General features: G+C 37.0%; 2 protein-coding genes across 2 annotated transcripts in view; both read right to left on the reverse strand.

Annotated features, from left to right (window-relative positions):
* Window positions 1-2322: 2322 nt before the first annotated feature.
* Window positions 2323-10515, reverse strand: LOC127635098 (carboxypeptidase B-like). Its single transcript, XM_052114886.1, has 11 exons — window positions 10361-10515; window positions 10190-10265; window positions 9412-9536; window positions 8573-8672; window positions 7971-8072; window positions 7265-7369; window positions 7076-7186; window positions 6386-6476; window positions 6043-6245; window positions 3695-3779; window positions 2323-2635 (listed from the first exon to the last, which is right to left on the reverse strand). The coding sequence occupies exons 1-11, from the start codon at window positions 10498-10500 to the stop codon at window positions 2448-2450; spliced, it is 1326 nt and encodes a 441-aa protein (XP_051970846.1). The 5' UTR covers window positions 10501-10515; the 3' UTR covers window positions 2323-2447.
* Window positions 10516-12765: 2250 nt separating this feature from the next.
* LOC127635100 (type-1 angiotensin II receptor A-like) overlaps window positions 12766-18312 on the reverse strand; it is a 31379-nt gene continuing 25832 nt past the window's right edge. The window contains exon 2 of the mRNA XM_052114888.1: window positions 12766-15063. Coding sequence (XP_051970848.1) covers window positions 13897-14958 — 1062 coding nt within the window. The 5' untranslated portion in view covers window positions 14959-15063 and the 3' untranslated portion in view covers window positions 12766-13896. The remainder of the gene's footprint in view (window positions 15064-18312) is intronic.

Below are 18312 nucleotides of genomic sequence, written 5' to 3' on the forward strand. Positions count from 1 at the left end.
CAAACACTACTTGAATATTCACTACTGTAAACTAATGTTATTCGAGCTTTGCCTCAAGTAAGGTTGATTTGATCTTTATGTTTGTATTGTGTGTATATAGGACCATCTTATTGATCTCCTGGAGGACTGTAAAGATGCATGTAGAGTACTATCACAACCCAGGGTTTTCGGTTACAGTGGTATATGATTACCTCACCCTGCACACTCAATTTATGAAAGACATGGACAGACTTTAAGTGGCCATTTACACCCCTTCCCCTCATCTGCCATCCCTTCAACTTTCCTTTCCCTCAAGTTGCATTGAAAACAAGTCTCCCCTCCTATTACTGTGCATTAAAATGGGTATAACAAAGTTCAATTAATCTTAGCAAATTTGTACATCTGAATGGTTAGTTTTAATGAGCCGGTATAAAGAAATTCAAGTTAATTTTAGCGAATCGGGATGTGCATGAGTAATCTACTTATCGAGTGCTCGTACTGCACCAGTTATATGAATATAAAAAAAAAAACCTCAATTACCAGCTGTGGGCAATGCCAAATTTTGCTGTACTTTCCCTCTGAATCTCTTCCCAAATATCACAGTTATAGTTGAGTCTACTGGGGGACACTGTGGATGTGTGTCGTTGAGGTGTTGGATGAGAGGAGGAGATATGATGGCAGTTAACCCTTCAGCCAGTTATTTAGGCTTCCTGTCTCTTTGATCATCTTCATCCATACAAATATTCTCACTGAATCCTCTAGAGTTTTCTATATTATCACCTTGCTCACCGGAAGCGCTTGCGAGTGGGGAATCGCTCAGCGGTTGAACTACAAAAAAAATTATCCTTCATACTTGTTTCATTTAATAAGTTCTAGGGCTATATTTAGAGGCGTATCCTTCGTTAAGATGGCATATAAATGATCAATTATTTGATGTTCTAGGGGGAATGTTCTACCTGTCAATCAACTGTTGTGCTAAAACAAAATGTTTAAACTTTTCCGGTTATGTGTTGCTTTGAAAAAGCACATACTGTAAATACATGCATGTATCTGTGTGCATGATATCAACAATACTAGACACAAAGGGCACACACATCTGAAGCTCAGTTAATAGTTACTCCACTAAAACTTTTTTGTGTGTTTTCTTTCTGTTCTAAAATCATTTTGCACTTTTATCTTGCAGAAACACTGATGTATGCAGTCATGAAATCGAAGACCCTTCCCTCGAGTCCGAACACAAGTGGTCAGATGAAACGCATATTATAAAGTGGGAATGGCAATGGTACCTGTCAACTTGTGATCATATCACCTGAAATCTTAATCCCAGGCAATAAAAAGGGCACTCACAGACTCACAAACACAATGGGAGTCAAGTCAAAACTCATGCACTAGGATAAAATGCTTTTCTTGCTTGTTTTTTTATCGGTCCAAATGAAAAATGGCACACAGGATTATGTCAATGTTTCAAAAAATTGGTAAATGACCAATGGTAAATTTTCTGCAAAGAGTTCTCTACTAAAATGGTGAAGGTCAGAGGAGAGGTTAAATGATAGCATCACTTGGTCATGATCTTTCCTTAGCTCGAAGGTTCCCCTCCAGTTGGTGGAAAGCACTGGTGCAGACTCTGGGTCCATGCCATATGGATTATAAACTGGAGTCATATGGATTACGTTTATGATGCCTTTATGTGCTTTTTGGAATATTTAAAAATGTTGGCACCCATTTACTTTCATGTATGCACCAACACCTCTGAAATTTTCTAAAAATCTCCATATGTGTTCTGCAGAAGAAAGAAAGTCATACACATCTTGGATGGCATGAGGGTGAGTAAATTGAGAAAATAATACTTTTGGTTGAGCTATTCCTTTAAATGTTTTTTTCACTCTGAGCGCTTGTTTGTCATCTCCATTTCTTCATGGTCCAGTGTCATAAACGTGCATGCTCACTGTATGAATACATATTTGTGGAGCATCATACACTACATGATTTCCTAAACCTAATCCTAACCAACCTGTTTGCAATTTTCTTGTTTATGTGAGTTTTCCACTGCCACCCTACATTTTGAAAATCTATGGCCAACTTGACTAGACTCACTATAGACATTTTGGTGGCACTTTAAACTTGGATTTTTCAGATGGTAGGATAATCCCTTATTATGCAATTTACATACTGGACAGATTTGTAATAATTGTGGTACATGTATTAACTTTTCTTTTTTTTCATGATTAATTGTAATAAATTGACAGATCTACTAAATATACTAAAATACGCTGGTGTTAAAAAGCTCTTAGTTATTTCCATTATGTGGAATCTTGTATACAATATCATTCAACAAACAGAGTCTGTGTTTTATTTCTTTACTGATCTTAATATTTAGAGATGTGCAGTAAACTGATGTCACAGAATGCACATTTCTGTATGAGGAATAACACATCCTCACATTTAGAGATTTCTACCAGATTATTTTCTCAGTACAGATTATTGAGCACATGGCTTGCGATGTATTTGACAGCCAGCATGGTCTCTTCACAAGTGGGCTTGATCTCAGATTCGGGCAGCAGGAAACCGTAGCGGCCAGTATCACGCAGCTCAAAGGTGTATGAGTACTTCACACCCAGGTCATACGCCCAGTCATCAGAGCCACCAGCAGCAGGGTCTGCAATGAGAAGGGCCAGATTTAGGGAAAAGTTTTCTATGTCGATCGATCTCAAATTGCGGTTAATGCAGCACTAATTGTAAATGTTGCGCCCCCCAAATTGACTGACACTTGGGATCGGAAATTAATAATCGGAACGTATGAGACAGTGTTACCTGACCTGAAGTTAATTAATGGTGAATGTGGCAACTAGTGAACTTCTGTGAATACAGCACCTTAAAAATGTGGATTGAATGCTTTACCATCATCCCATGCTGTATGAAAATGAACAATATTTGAGATATAAGTTCCAAACTGAGGTTGGCTAACACTCTAAATCGAGTGGCAACACATTGTGTGTTTGAAACATCACTTCCATCAGATGGAAAATGGCAAAACCTTACATGTTGTTAATAAAATTCAGCATTATTTGGGATGACACTACACTTTGAATATGTAACACTTAAATGGCCGTGTGTAGAGTACATTTAATTTAATACTGGATAATAAAAAATAAAAAAAACTTACCAGTAGTTCTAATCTAAATAAAATTTAACAATTTTACCCAATATTTGTGTGTACTGCTAATTTAACAATTGTTTCATTAGTTTAGCAACATGCTAATGTCTTTTGGAATCAATTGTGAGTCGTGTCTCTTGTGCTTTATGTGAGTAGCATTATTTTTTTGTGGCATGCACAATTGCTGTTTATGATACGTGTAGCAAATCAGTCACTTTTAGTTTTCATGTCAGATAGGATGCCATTTTAGAAGGCAGTCAATACAGACTGATCTCATGTGAAAATCGGTAACTGGAGGTTGAATGTTCGGTCTGCTAAAATCAGTCCATGCTTTCAAATGTTCGAACAGTGGCCTAGTGGCCGAAGCTGGAACTACAGTTGTACAAATGTGCAACAGCACCAAGACCCACAGGCACAGCGTTGGTAGTTTTCACAGAATGAAAAAAGGGAAAACTAACACGCTTTTTACGTTGTGTTTATGTTGGCTTATGAAGACAGAAGTAAAAAATGCGGTCCACTGGGTTGTGGAACAGAGCTTATGCTTGGATTCTTTATACTCACAGATGGTAGCAGCTCCAGGTCCAACGTCGTATTTGGTTCCATACAGGGTGCGCAGAGCTGAAATAGCTCCTTGACCCACACTCAGCTACCAAAAACAGACACAAGTAGAAGTCAAAGACTCAAATAAATACACGCAAGAGTTGTACCTATAATCCTTTACAGGTTTAATGCTCTGAAAAACACTACAATTAATTATCGGCAGTTGACACAAACGTGTACATTTTTTTTCAGTTATCCCCAGTTAAGGGGATAGTTCACCCAAAAATGATTATCATAATTTTTTCTCCCTCATATTGTTTCGAAACTGTATTACTTTCTTACATGGAGTACAAAAGAAGTTTAAATAGTAATGGCATTGGAATGGTAAATGGTGAGTGAGGTTGTCAGTATCTAACACAGTGGTTACCAAACTTTTTTAAAGGATTCATGACATGAGGAATACAATTTCCCATGATCTTTTTTAATTAATTTTTATCCCCTTTTCTAGCAATTTGGAATTCCCAATTCCAGCTACTTATTAGGTCCTTGAAGTCTCTTCCTCCACTTCTGAGACCATCAATCCATGCTTATCACATGGCATAAGTTATCTTATCGTGCATGACACCACGGAGACTCACAGAATGTGTAGGCTCATGCTAATCTCTACGATCCATGCACAACTTACCACACACCCCATTGAGAGCGAGAACCCCTAATCATGACCACGAGGAGGTTATCCCATGTGACTCTACCCTCCCTAGCAACCGGGCCAATTTGGTCGCTTAGGAGACTTGGCTGGAGTCATTCAGCACAATTTGGATTCGAACTCTCGACTCTTGGGGTGGTAGTCAGCGTCAACACTCACTGAGCTACCCAGGCCCCTAAATTTCCCTTGCTCTTTTGACATATAAAAGGTAATTGTACTATAATGTACTGTAAGTTTCAGAACTCAAAACGTTGAAACCAAGCTGCCAAAATGACTCGTTCTGTTCTTCCTCCACATTGTGATGTCACACTGTGGTAAACATTTGTATCTTACCGCCACCACAAAACATCAACAACAGTGCTTTACGTTTATAAGAAGCAATTAAACAAAAAAATCAGTATCTAAAAACATAAAGTTATCTAAGCAAAATACATACAATTGTTGATATAATCTTTATAGATTATTAGATATCTTTATTCTAATATGTATTATTAGATGTTAAAATGAATATTGTTTCCATGCAGTCAGACTTTGACTGAGAAGCTGACCTGTCATTGAAATTTATTGGGCTTAAAGGAATAGTTCACCCAAAATCGAATCGATATAAATTGCTAATTAAAACGTTATTAACTTTTAAAAAAACGCTTCCTGCCAGCAGTTGATGCAGCACGTAGCTGCCACGTGACGAACGTCACCCAAAAGATCAGCCATTTCAAACAGCATCAGATCCTTGGACAGAAGAACCGATTTAAATTTAAAAACGTTTTAATAATCGACTTACATAAACATAAGCTTATATAAGACTTACATAAACCTATCAATTCACTTCAGAATACATTCATTGATCGACTGGAGTCGTGTGGATAACTTGTTTCCTGCCTAAATGTGACATTTGGGCCATCAAAGTGCTGGTACCAGTTTACTTCTATTAAAAAGACCTGACAGAGATCTGTCTTCTCCTAAAAATCTTCATTTGTGTTCTGCTGAAGAAATTTTGGGTGAACTATTCCTTTAAAGTTACGAGAGCTACATCCACAAACTGGAAACTGCTGTTTTCGAAGGCTGTATATGGAGTTCGAATGAAAATAAGGTATTTTCAAACTGTTTTGAGACCAGCTTCTTTAAGAATCCCATTCATTCAAAAACACTGTCTGTAAAACCATTAACTGTTAAGGCAGCAAGTCAGCTGCCTCCGTTTTTGGATGCATCTTTAAATATCCAGCCGTGTTTTTCTTGTTGAGTGTTTGAAAGCAGCCAGCTGTAGTCAAACAGAGCGTGGGCACCGAACTGAGCCAGTACTCGGTACTGCAGATACTTTTAACATCGGTGGCTATTAAAATATTGAACAACCCTAGCCAGTCATGGCAGCACCCAGTTTTGGAACCAACATTCTGCCTTACATCTTCTTTATGCTCTATGGATGAAAGAATATTTCATAAAAGGTCATAAAAACTGCTTTCAATAATATAATTATAAAAGACTTAGAAAATGCTTTTAATACTAGTTTTAGATGGAACAATACAAGTCACATCGCTACTTCCCAAAAGTATGTCATGTCGATAAACCTTATTCCAACACCTCCTAATAAAAAAAGCAACGGGTATTTGCATAACGTGAGGCAGTATGCTTCAATGTGTGCGTGTGTGTGTGTGTGCACAAATACCAGCTCTGAGTGGTCAGCAGCCAGGCCATATTTGTAGGAATATGGGAAAAGGAGCAGCTGGGAATATGAATGGACAGTCAGGTAGGCCTTGATGATGGACTTGTTGGTGCGGATGAAATTGGCCAAATTCCTGGACTCAATCTCAGACTCTGGGCTGCTTCCACAGTAGGTGTCACTGCAAGGGCTGCTGGAAGCTCCAACGGCTTAAAAATGAAAGGCAAACATTAAGTATATTTCTTGGTATTATGCATTTTATAATGCATAGGTTACGATGAAACAGTGCCCGAGATTCCAATGAGATCTGCACTGCTCAAATAGGATGTAGTAATTAGGAAATACTTACTGCACCACCCAGCATCAAAGTTTCTGTTGGGGTCAGTGCCGATACAGCTGGAGCCACTGTTCTTGGATCGAGTCTTCCTCCACATCCTGTCCTGTAGGACCATAACAAAAAACATTTGAAATCATATTTTTATACATTTGACCTTTCTAATATGTATTTATGGCTGTTTGAGTGTCATTTAAATGGACAATTGCTCCTAAATTAATATATAGAGAGTAACAGCATACAGTGGTGTCCAAAAATCTGAGTCTTCATTGAAAATCTGTCATTTTCTTTTAGGAATTTGGAAACTTTTGAACTTAGACAAATTATTTATTCATCAATCAAATGTCAGTAAATTTGTGAAATCGCCCATATCACTTTGTACAAAAGGTGATTTTTGAAGTCAGTTGAAGGACACACAATGCTCTTTGGAACATCTTTGCAACACTTGAGTCTATGCCAGCATGCAAGGACAAACAGAACACTTAGAAATTCTGAAATATACTTACGTTTTTTAATTCAACTTTTCACTCAAATTTTAAAGATGGTAATATCATTGGTAATGGGGGAAAATACATTTAATTAGAAAAGAATGCAAAATAGAACCATTTTCACTAGTGGTCTTGGACTTTTGGATCCCACTGTACATTATATCCTACTATACAATCTGAGTAATATATTTAAGAATCACAAATATTATGAACGCACATTGGTCCAGGTGTATTCATAGCCATCAATGTTGAAAACGGGCAGAACAAAGAAGTCCATATTATCCAGAAGGTTGGTCATCTCAGAATCACTTCCATAGCTGGACACAGCCTGAGCATAAAACAGACTGTCAATTCACAGATCTCAAAGAAAGAAAGAAAGAAAGAAAGAAAGAAAAATCTTCTGTACCTCATTTATGAACCATTGGCAGAAAGCAGGAGAGATCCACTCTCTGGCATGAAAGCCACAGTCCATGAAGATGGCTGGTTTAGTAGAACCTGTGTTCTTTCCAATCTGGAAAATAATTATATAAACCTTTATCAACCAGCAGAGATAGATATAGTTGTGTTTTAACAATGATATCTACGAGAACATGTAATACACTACAGTCAAAAGTTTGGACAACCTGGTCTGAATTTAGATATCTCATGATCTTAAAAACCTTTTGATCTGAATAGGAGTATGCTTAAAATGTTATTACTTTTATTGATTTATTTTAGAATAGTAAAGGGAAAAGCAGCCAGCATGAATCAACAAACATGAGAACTCCTTCAGTACAGTTTAAGAAGCATCTCAGGACGCACGTCAAGGAGTTGACTGAGAGAATGACCAGTGTGTGCGGAGATGTGATCTGGAGAAAGGGTAGTGACTCTGAAGATCTTACAGAAAATATCATTTCCATTTGGCAGAATGACCAGTTCTGTCGAGCACGTGCCATTAATCTCAACATGGCCAAATTTCAGATGATTATGATATATCGGTTTATCACTCCTTTGGATAAAAGTGCTTATCAAATGAATGAATGTGAATGTATGCAACTGATGACAGAACTGTCATTTTTTGGGTAAACTATTCCTTGAACTGTCAGAGCAGCAGTGGCAGGACGTCACGTTACCTTCAGCAGGTGCATGTTGCGTCCCTCGTAAGTGTTTCCGATCACCTGCCTGCTGAGCAGATCAGGATTGGCAGAGGTGATGGAAATGACCCAGTCATTAATCTAAAGGTAACAAAATACAAGTATAACACAATCCTGAAACAGTTTTGTTAACTGAAAATTTAAAAATTGAAAATTAAAAAAGAACTAAAATGCATTTTCATGACTCCAAATCTAGACAAAACACACTAAAATGACAAAAAAAAAGATTTTTTGTTTTTGATAGACACATACATTATACATTTTGAATCCTTTATTGAAGCCATTCGCCCTTCAGCTAAACATGAAATGCCATTAAGAATTGCATAACAACACTAAAGGGCCCTGAGACATGTATTACACATATTTTTATATATCAGTTAAAACTAAAATAATACACTGAAACCAATACACACAAACAAACAAACTACAAACTAAAACTAGCAGCCAAAAAATGAAAACTAAACTAAATTAAATGGAAATAAAATTTAGATAAACAAAAAATTTTATTTTCAAAACTGCAATAACACTAACCTGATATGGAATGAAATGTTCAATGGGAATTATAAGTTCATGTTTCATACCGTGGCCCAGTTGTTGTACTTAGTGTATTCATGGGCCTTTGTCGCCCTCTTGTGGTCCGTTTGAGCCTCCACAGCAGCCTGAAGCTCATCGATCAAGACCCTGTGAAGACAAACATCATTTCAAAACTTCCTACAATAGCTGCAAACCACAACTACACATCATTTTGTTCGGGACACATGCATTTGTAATTCTATAGTTTTTCAGAGGTGTACCATAGCAATACCATGCTATTCTATAACGTCACTCAGAGTACTATGTAATATGAATGCTAAATGAACAAGGTAAACATCCAGAACCAAAATATGAGTTCCCACACATTTTTACTTGCTTGTAAGAATGAAATACGTGTAGAATGCATATAGTAATCCAAAGAAGCAGGGAAGGTTAGGGTTAGGTTAAGAGTTGGTGTACGGTGTTTGTGGGACTCTAAATAAACATGCTGCAGTGATGCCCCTGTACTGTATGGTAGTATTTAATTTGGGGTGTAAATAGCATCTGACACCATTTGCACTTAAAGAGGATGATTTCTGTTGCTATTTAAACTAAGCATCAAAAGTCTCTGCCTTCTAGATTTATTTTGTACTTATAAGCTGCACATTCACATAGTGTTATGAGAACCTATAAAGGATGTATTTTGCACCATACTAGCATCTGGTATATTTAGTTTTTACCTAAAATGTTAATTGTAAAGAAAAAAGGGGCTATTTTATAGATTTTAACACAGATGCTTTAGATAGAGTTTAACTTGTACAGCACTGAACACCTAACATTCTTATAATTTCACATGATGCTCTTTTAAATGAAGTATAGTGCAGTTTGAGGTGTGTGTCAGACTTACTCAAACTCCATGCCACTCTGCTGTAAGATGGTGTAGACCATGTCAAGCTGGGCTGCAGGAACGTGAATGTCAACGTTCATGTTAATGGTCACAACCTCAGCGTCATCTGGCCTCCAGAAATCCACCTGCAGATGGTGCAACGTGAACACTTACATGAATTTGTGGACATGGAACCGTGTGTCTGCTAAAGGCCTATTAGTATCCAATTATAATCCTACAAGTCTCATTGTCATGTTGTTCCAAAACGGACATTCTTTCTTCCATGGAACACAAAAGGAGAAATTTGAAGAAGCTCTCACAGTTGTTTTGCCTTATAATAAAGTAATGGACAGCGCGGAGTCACTATTCACTTCCGTTACATGGCAAAAAGCAGTGTGAAATTTCTCCTTTTTGTGTTCCACTGAAGAAATGAAGTCATACAAGTTTGGAGCTAAAACGTTTGGAGTAAATATCGACAGAATTTTAATCTAAGATGATGCTGGTATGCAAGACTCTTGTGACTCAAAATGTTTAGCTACCCACAGAAGTAAAAATGGCCTTTGAGCATTGGCGTAGCATCTGCCACCCAAAATGTAAGATTGCACCACTAAATTACGTTTTTTGTTGTTGTTTTTTTGATGCCTCATTAAAACTCTTCTTTTTATATATTAACACGGCTACTTACTCCATTGATTGAATTACAGGGAGCTTAAAAAAATTATAGCCAAAAAGAGATGCAATGGCTATATTTTAGGCAATATTTTCAATCTTCAATGTTTGTGTGCATTTCGACTTTTACCTTGACCTTACGGCCCAGTTCCTTGATGATTGACACGTGTTCGTCAAGTACAGGATTCAGACGGAGGACCTTCTCTCTGGAGAAGTGTAGGAGAGATATTCTTTACCATCATACAGATTTCCACATATTGAATATTTCTGGTTAAACAGAGAAACAGTTTCAAGATTTTACCCCACAAATCTGGTCGGCTCACAGAGAGCAACTGCCACCAATCCCAAGAGCAAAAGCACCTTCATGTTGTCAATGTGATCAAGTCCCTCACGCAGATCTCCCTTTATAATGCTCGGCCCCCAGGGGCCACCCAATCCCATACTTTCTCCAGAATGCTTCCACTCTCATAATTCATTATTCACCTGTCACACGTGCTGTACAAGATATTTTTAGATGTGATTGTTGTCACCTACTAGAGCTTCAAATACAACTCTTTTAATAATTAACCCTATAAGGTTGAACATTAGATGTTCCCAAAGTAAAGAAGGCTTTGACAGAAGGCCACCATTTAAAAAGCTGGCTTTTATTGAAATATTTCTTAACATTAGACCAAAATACAAACAAGATATCCATGTATTTACTGCTAGTTAGTTCAAATGTGATCTTTACACATTTTTACACAACCTGTATATATATAAAAACAGGACAAAAAAAGAGTATTTTCTTTAAAATGTATAAATAGCCACATTTCGGTACGAAAACAAAACTTTCAGAAATGAATTTGCAAAACTTAAGTATGAAACATTCAGCAGGCAATCTAAAGTCAGTTTTTAAGTTCAGTGTGTATGCATATCTCACAGATGTGGTTAATATCTTACACTACAGTAAGACATTTCTTGTCTGAAAATGAAATAGTTGCACTAAACAGGCACAAATAAAGTTTTTAAGTATTTAAGTCATACAAACAAATATTCTCATTTAACTTCAAGCATTACTGATGTACTGCAATATCTAGATGCACTACATATTTACATTGTGGTTTTTGTAAAAGGTCTAAATATTACTACAGGAGATTAAGCAAGATAATTATACACAGCATCTCCCAGATTACAGCCATTGCAATATGCAATACCCTTCAGTTTTTGAGTGTTGTTACTTGTTAAATATGGTTAATTGAATCTTGTATATGAGGGAAGGCAGAAAATCCCTTTGTAAACAGAACGAAAATGAAATATTATATATATATCACATAAAAAAAACAAGATTATGATTTTACTTTCTGCACAATTCTGACTAATCTGTAAATCAACAACCGATTTGCCAGTCCGAAAATAGCTAGTACTGTAATTCTTACTGCACAATTTTAGCTAGTTCTGGGATTTGATCTGGATTAGATATGGTCATATTCCCAGGTCATTAAAAGGGGAACCCCTTGAGTGATAACATGACTAAGTTATTTTCTGTTTTCTGTTTTAAGATGGTTTTGTATAGCTCAAATAAATATGTTCTGTTGTGAAAGAAGATATCATTAATAAATATATAATTATGATAAAAAATAAAATACACAAATAAATTCAATTCAAAATAAGTGCTTAATAAAAATAAATGTTCCATGATTATTCAGTGGATGTTGTACAATTGTCAAGGTGAGTTGCAAAGTCCTGTTTTTCTATTGTTCAGTTATATTGTTTTGGGGGAAGCAGGAGGAAATCACATTGAAAATCCTTTTTATTGATGAGGTTCGATTATTGTCCCAAGCTATGCCATGCTCAAACTTCTGACAGATTTTTTTGTAAGTGGAGTGCAAACTAAATTTCGCGTACTTTCTCACCAAAATTATTGGAAGACTTGAAATATGAAGCACTAGCAGCATAGACTTCTTAATAATATTTTTGGGTCCTTTTTTAGCTTTAAACTAAGTTATTATCAACTGCCATTGTATTGAAAATACATGTTCTTTTGAAAGTGCCCTTTGTGTTCTGCATAACAACAAATGTCAAACAGGTCTGGAACGACATGTGGTTGAAGGGAAATTATGAGAGAATACATTTTTTTTTGGGGCGAACTATTCCATTTGGGGGGTTCACACACACACACACACACACACACACACACACACACACACACACACACACACACACACATACACAAACACACACACACACACACACACACACACACACACACACACACACACACACACACACACACAAACACACACACACACACACACACACATAGCGATTAGCAACGATACAGCAACTGGGACTCATTTATTTTCTCAACCAATGGCGTGAGTTTGGGACAGGACTATCTGTTTTTACGACCATTGTTGGACATTATTATGGACCAAGCATCGAAGGTGCTATATCTTTGGCATATTGAAACAAAACTTGGTATATCTCATAGCCATCTTGCCCTATAGGGGTACATGAGCGAATTTGGCACAGTACTGGTCAAGAAATATGACAAAATGAATATTTTTGCTAACACCATCTAAATAGATTGTGTAAAAACACAAAACTGGTCTCTTTAGATTACTTAAGGCAAACAGCATCAAATGATACACAATGTTCCAATGTCAGGCACACTGGGTATTGGCATTTTGATGTAAAATGCATTTTTAAATTTTTTTTTTATATATATATATATATATATATATATATATATATAAATATATATAAAATATTTATATATATATTTATATATATATATAAATGCATTATTTCAAAAGTATGTCATTTGTTAAACAGTTCAGAAGATTTAGGTTGATAAGTGAATTGGGCCACAGCCAAAAAAAAAAAAAAGAAAAAAAAAATGAATTGGCTTATATCTTATAAACATTTTGAGATATTTGAGGACTTTTGTCCTTTGTAGAATACCTACAACAACAAGAGTACTCGTGATGAATTTACTTTGCATCTGAGAGATATGTTCTTTCAAATTTGCCAATTTTGGTATTTTCTCCACTTTTCCAAACTGCTTGGACCACATAAATTCCACTTGTGAGACAAAAAATAACCTCTTACTGGCCACTGACAGTTTTGAGTTCTTACCTAATTTAAACAGGTCAAATAAAAATTTTAGTTTATTTTTACCATCAATGCATCCCATTTGTGATCAGATTTTCAAAACTATGGCCAGCTGTGCAGCCCAGCTGTAGAAACGCCCAATGTATCCAACAATACAGCCCCTCTGTGACCTCTAGTGAAACAATTGCAATATGTGTGAACACCTCATGATGGACCTAAAGAAAATAAAAACATCTTGTAGTACCTTGCCTTATTGTAGGATTGTCAAATCTTTGCCACACGTATACAAATGGGCATAGGCAGGAAATTAATTTTGGGTGGGCCTCAATAAAAATTAATAGGCCAAGTTTTAACCCCTTTTTTTTTTTTTTTTTTTTTTTTAGCAAATTTTCCTTAACAACAGAGAAGTGGCACATTCAGTCAGTTCTTTCACACTTTCAGAAATCAGAATTTATGCATTTTTTAAACCTATTTTATAAATATATATTTTAGATAAAAGAATAATCTCAAATATTCTGGGTGGGTCTGGGTCTAATTTGGGTAGCCATAGTCCACCTTTGGCTACGCCAATGCGTAAACGGGACGCTTGATGACTTTAATACAGGACAGGTCCACCTCAAGCTTTTCGCTGTCTGACTGTGGGGTGGGGGGCTTTCACCATCTTACTGTGGAGGACATTTAGCAGCTTTGATATGGGACATTTTAAAAAAGAAACCCCTCATAGAGATCAATAGAGACTTTTAGCTATGTTTTAATAGTAGATGTAGTCCTTCTTGTGTTAATTAATCCAGCGGTACAATGGGATTGCACATTCTTTAAGCTGATGCTAAGGTTACCACCAGTTGGACCAGACTCACAGCCTAGCAACCTCAGCAGGTTCTTGCGGAAGTTTTGTCCAACAAAGCTATAGAGAATGGGGTTGACACAACTGTTCAAGTATGAGATGCAGATTGTAAATGGCATAGCTGTGTCAATAACATCCAGTGTTTGGCAGTTTTTTATCACACCGAGCATGGCCAGAAGCTCAATGAAGTGGAAAACCTGGTGAGGTGCCCAGCAAACAAAGAAAGCTAACACCGCAGCAGCTAGCATCCGTAGTGTTTCCTCTTCCCGAGAGCGGACACTTTTCCTCAGCAGACCTCGGGATCCTAGCAAGGTCCGACCAATGAGGCAATAGCATGTTATGATGACAAGGAAAGGCACAAAGAAGCCTAACACACTTTTTAGCATGCTAAGGGTAACTAGCAAGTTGATCTGCTCACTCCCGTGCCAAACAGCACACACTGTAGAGTTTCCAATGTCATACACATCCCTGCTTAGTGCCGTGGGCAAACTTAGAAGCAAAGCGAAGACCCAAATGAGTACACAAGTGAGGCGAGCATAAAGGAGTGTGCGCTGGCGTCTGGAACGCACTGGGTGTACGATAGCAAGATATCTGTCAATACTAAGAGCTGTGAGGAAAAATATACTGGTGTAGAGATTGAAGATGACCAAACCGGCGCTTGCTTTGCACAGGATGCCACCAAAGGGCCAATGGTAGCCCGTTGCCGTGAAAGTGGCCCACATTGGCAGCGTTATAAGGAAGGTGAGATCTGATACAGCTAGATTGACCACAAATACGTTTGCAACTGTCTTCAACTTCATGTAGCGGTAGATGACCAACACCACCATGCTGTTACCAAAGATCCCAATGACAAAATTACATCCATACACCACAGGGATGAAGGTGAAGATGAAACTGTGGTGTCCAGACATGCTGCAGATGACATGGAGATCCTCACTAATTCCTGATGTCTTGTTCTCCATTTTTTATCCCCAATTTTTGGGATTATGTGAATGCAAAAAGGGGTCCGTTATCCACGGTGTTTGTAGTAACCGACACCAGCCTTGGGCCAAAGGCCTCACTGACACCTATAAAAGAGTACAACAAAAATCGTAAGCCACAGTCCAGAGGAAGAGACATCATTACCACAACCACAGGCCATAAACACAGTCGTGAAAGAGTTCATGCTAAGCTCTCATTACGCGCTGCACATTAATACTGTTCTCACTGCTCATGGCATTTCTGTTAAACATGGCGCCATCAAAAACAAATGTTTAATGGTACTAAGGATTCAAAATGCCCCTTTATAACAAAACTAATCTGACCACCTGGAAACTTTAAAAATGCTTCCTTAGTTAATGAATAATAATAGTAAAACTATGGTGTTTATCTCAGACAGGGGTAGACTGGCAGAGAAACGGGGCCGAAATTTGCAGCCGCAGTATGCAGAACGGGCCACAAAACGGTGCCGCGATATGCCGAAGGGGGCAGTGATATGCAGAAAAGGGCAGCAAGACCCCCCACACCCCCTCTCAACAACTTTTGGGCCAGATTCTTTCAGAATTTTGCTAGATTTCTCTTAATTTGTTTGACATTTTTTTTTACTTAATATCTTATGCCATTCTGCTTCTTGAGTATTTTATTTTTATTAATAATGAATTCATTATTTTCTTTAAAGGATGTTTAGATATATTATACTAGAAAATAAGACAAAACACTCATTAAGAATGTCATTAATATGAGGGAAATTATCCAAATAGCTCTTAAATGTCCATGCATTTTATGCAAATTTAACTTCTTGATAATATTCACTGTGTGTGCATATACAGTATATATATATATATATATATATATATATATACACATACTGGCAGCCAAAAGTTTGAATAATGAATAATGTACAGATTTTGCACATTTTGCACAATAATGCACAGACTTTTGAGGCAGAAAAATGAATTTTGAAGTAAGAAATTAAGTTTGCTTATTTAAAATAACCACATCCGAAAAGGGCACACCATTTCCTGTTAATTTCATTAACTTAATTTAATCACATTGAACAAAACAGAACATGACACATCTGTATTTTCTCCTAAAATTATTGTGATCATTTTAGAAATTCTCATTAGTTACATAAATGAGCAACATTTTAAAAATGATAAAATGTTAGGTCAAATGACCTCGAAATCAACGATGATCTCAAGGATCAGGAATATTTTTCAGTGCATAGTGACAAGCAGGTGTTTATGTAACTGCTGTAGTAGTTTTTAATACTATTTAGTGTTTTGAGAAATGAAACATCAAATGGAAAGAGGACCTTCAGGATGAAGACTGACTTTTTATTGATAGTGTATTTCATGAGTTTAAAAGAGTTTTTTTAATTTTCTTTTTACATCTGACACTGTTGACAAGAAGTAGGGATACCAGTGAGACTATAGCAATGAACCTCTTTGTTCTGTCCGGATTTAGTGGCCTACTGATATATATATATGTGTGATGCTCTTGTTCTACCCGCTCCGTACGGGACTCGAACATAGGTCTCTAGCATGGGAGGCGGGTGCTCTAACAAGGAGGCTAAAGTTCGCTACCAGAACGATACAAGTTGAATATACTGTTATATACTATACTTAATATACAAGTTGATGATAATGTTATGCCATAATTTTGATGAAATAAGAAGGAATCATCTCTGATTAATTAAAGTCAAAATGTTGTAATGGCAGATAAAATCATAACACATGTTTTGTCCCACATCTCAAGAATTAGCAGAGGCGGCTCTAGGGAGGGGCTAGTGTTTGCTTCAGCCTCCCCAAGAAAGTCCATAGCACCTCCAGCAAATGTTTGTAACAGCCAGCAGATTATTCTCTGTATAAAGATTGTATGAAGAAACATTTTCCCTGACAATATTATAGCAATCATGTTGTGTGTCCCGTATTTCTGTTGCCTGTTTAGAATCAGAACTAGTTATGTGTGATTTATGAATGAATTACTCATTTGAGTCGATTCCTTCAAAGAATAAGTCAAACGGTTTAGCAAAATGGTCCGAATCAACTCTATATCAGTAATGGTGGGGCAGCCCCTGTAACCTAGCAACCCCTGACCCTGCTTTGTAACAACCAGAGCCATTCTTCCAAGGTAAGCTTACAAAGTTAATAAAAAAACCATAACGTAGCGATCCCATAGAAAATCTTATGGTGATTCAATGGCGAGGATACAAGAGAGAAGAATAATAAACTGCTTTTGTAAGGAAACAGTGCATTCATTAATTGCTACACAAGATATGTTCTTGTAAAAATGCTGCTCCTAAAGTCACCAGAATTAAATGCTTTAGTGCCGTTTGTGCAAAAAGTTTCTCCTGGCGGAGCATGTCCACAGACCCTCAATAAGCGTACACTGTTTTGCTGTACCTGTGCTTCAGACAGTACTGTAAAAAGCTGAAAACACCTCTGAAAGTGTGTTGCCTGTTCTATTGAGTATGCAGCGTAGAGTTTTCTCTTCTGTTTTCACCACATGCAAACATAATAATAAAATCCCTTAGCCATGCCAGGTTTTGCTCATATTTAGAGACCAAACCTCAGCTCCCCCTGTCAATGATTAAGCATCTCTTGTGCACCAGCAAAATTCGCTGGCGCCACCCCTGAGAATTTGTGTTGTACATGTTATTAATAACTGTTTCTGATAAGATACAAAGTGGTTTTCCTGAAGGATGAAGTGGGCACATGGGCTCAGAAAGCTGAATCATCCAACCGTTGAACCACATTCAAATTTCAGAACACTTTTTGTCTTATTGAGACATTTGTACACTAATATATATGGCAATATGAGTCTATTACAGTTTTTCTGTATTGCTAAAAATACTAAACCACATTCTCTGACCCAAATGGTAAATTGCCAGAACCTATTTGTCAAATCAAACACTCTTTTGGGAAAACCTTTAACCATATTGGCCTAACTAGAACTCAGAAACACTTTTCAAAACTCTAAGCACATTCTCTAATTTGAGAATGCATTTCTGATGCAAAATGATAAACACAGGCTGCAAAAGTTAAACACAATTTCAACATAGTTGTCATTATTTAAACATAATGACTCAAAATTTTTAGCACTTGTTTCTAATGATGAAACCAATTAGTGAATGGCCTATAAGCCAGTGCAAATGGCAAGGGCCAGTTGAATATTGATACCAACAATGGATGGCAACTATTGACAAGGCAGAAGAGAGAGAGAGATGGCGTAAGAGGTGGTGGACGAGGAGGAAGAGGACAAGGAGTTCCAAGGGCACCAATTTCTGTCATTGATCATGTCATTGTTCATGAGATGACGATGAGGGAAGCTGGACA

This window comes from Xyrauchen texanus, chromosome 42 (genome assembly GCF_025860055.1).
Source record: "Xyrauchen texanus isolate HMW12.3.18 chromosome 42, RBS_HiC_50CHRs, whole genome shotgun sequence".
NCBI lineage: Eukaryota > Metazoa > Chordata > Actinopteri > Cypriniformes > Catostomidae > Xyrauchen > Xyrauchen texanus.

What these genes read in the sequence shown, in the direction of transcription:
- LOC127635098 (XM_052114886.1), bottom strand. Translation starts at nt 10,500, where the DNA reads ATGGGATTGGGTGGCCCCTGGGGGCCGAGCATTATAAAGGGAGATCTG. An exon ending in AACTGGGCCGTAAGGTCAAG is followed by an intron (nt 9,537 to 10,189) that starts GTAAAAGTCGAA and finishes CACCATCTGCAG; the next exon opens with GTGGATTTCTGGAGGCCAGA. An exon ending in GCCAATGGTTCATAAATGAG is followed by an intron (nt 7,187 to 7,264) that starts GTACAGAAGATT and finishes TTTTATGCTCAG; the next exon opens with GCTGTGTCCAGCTATGGAAG.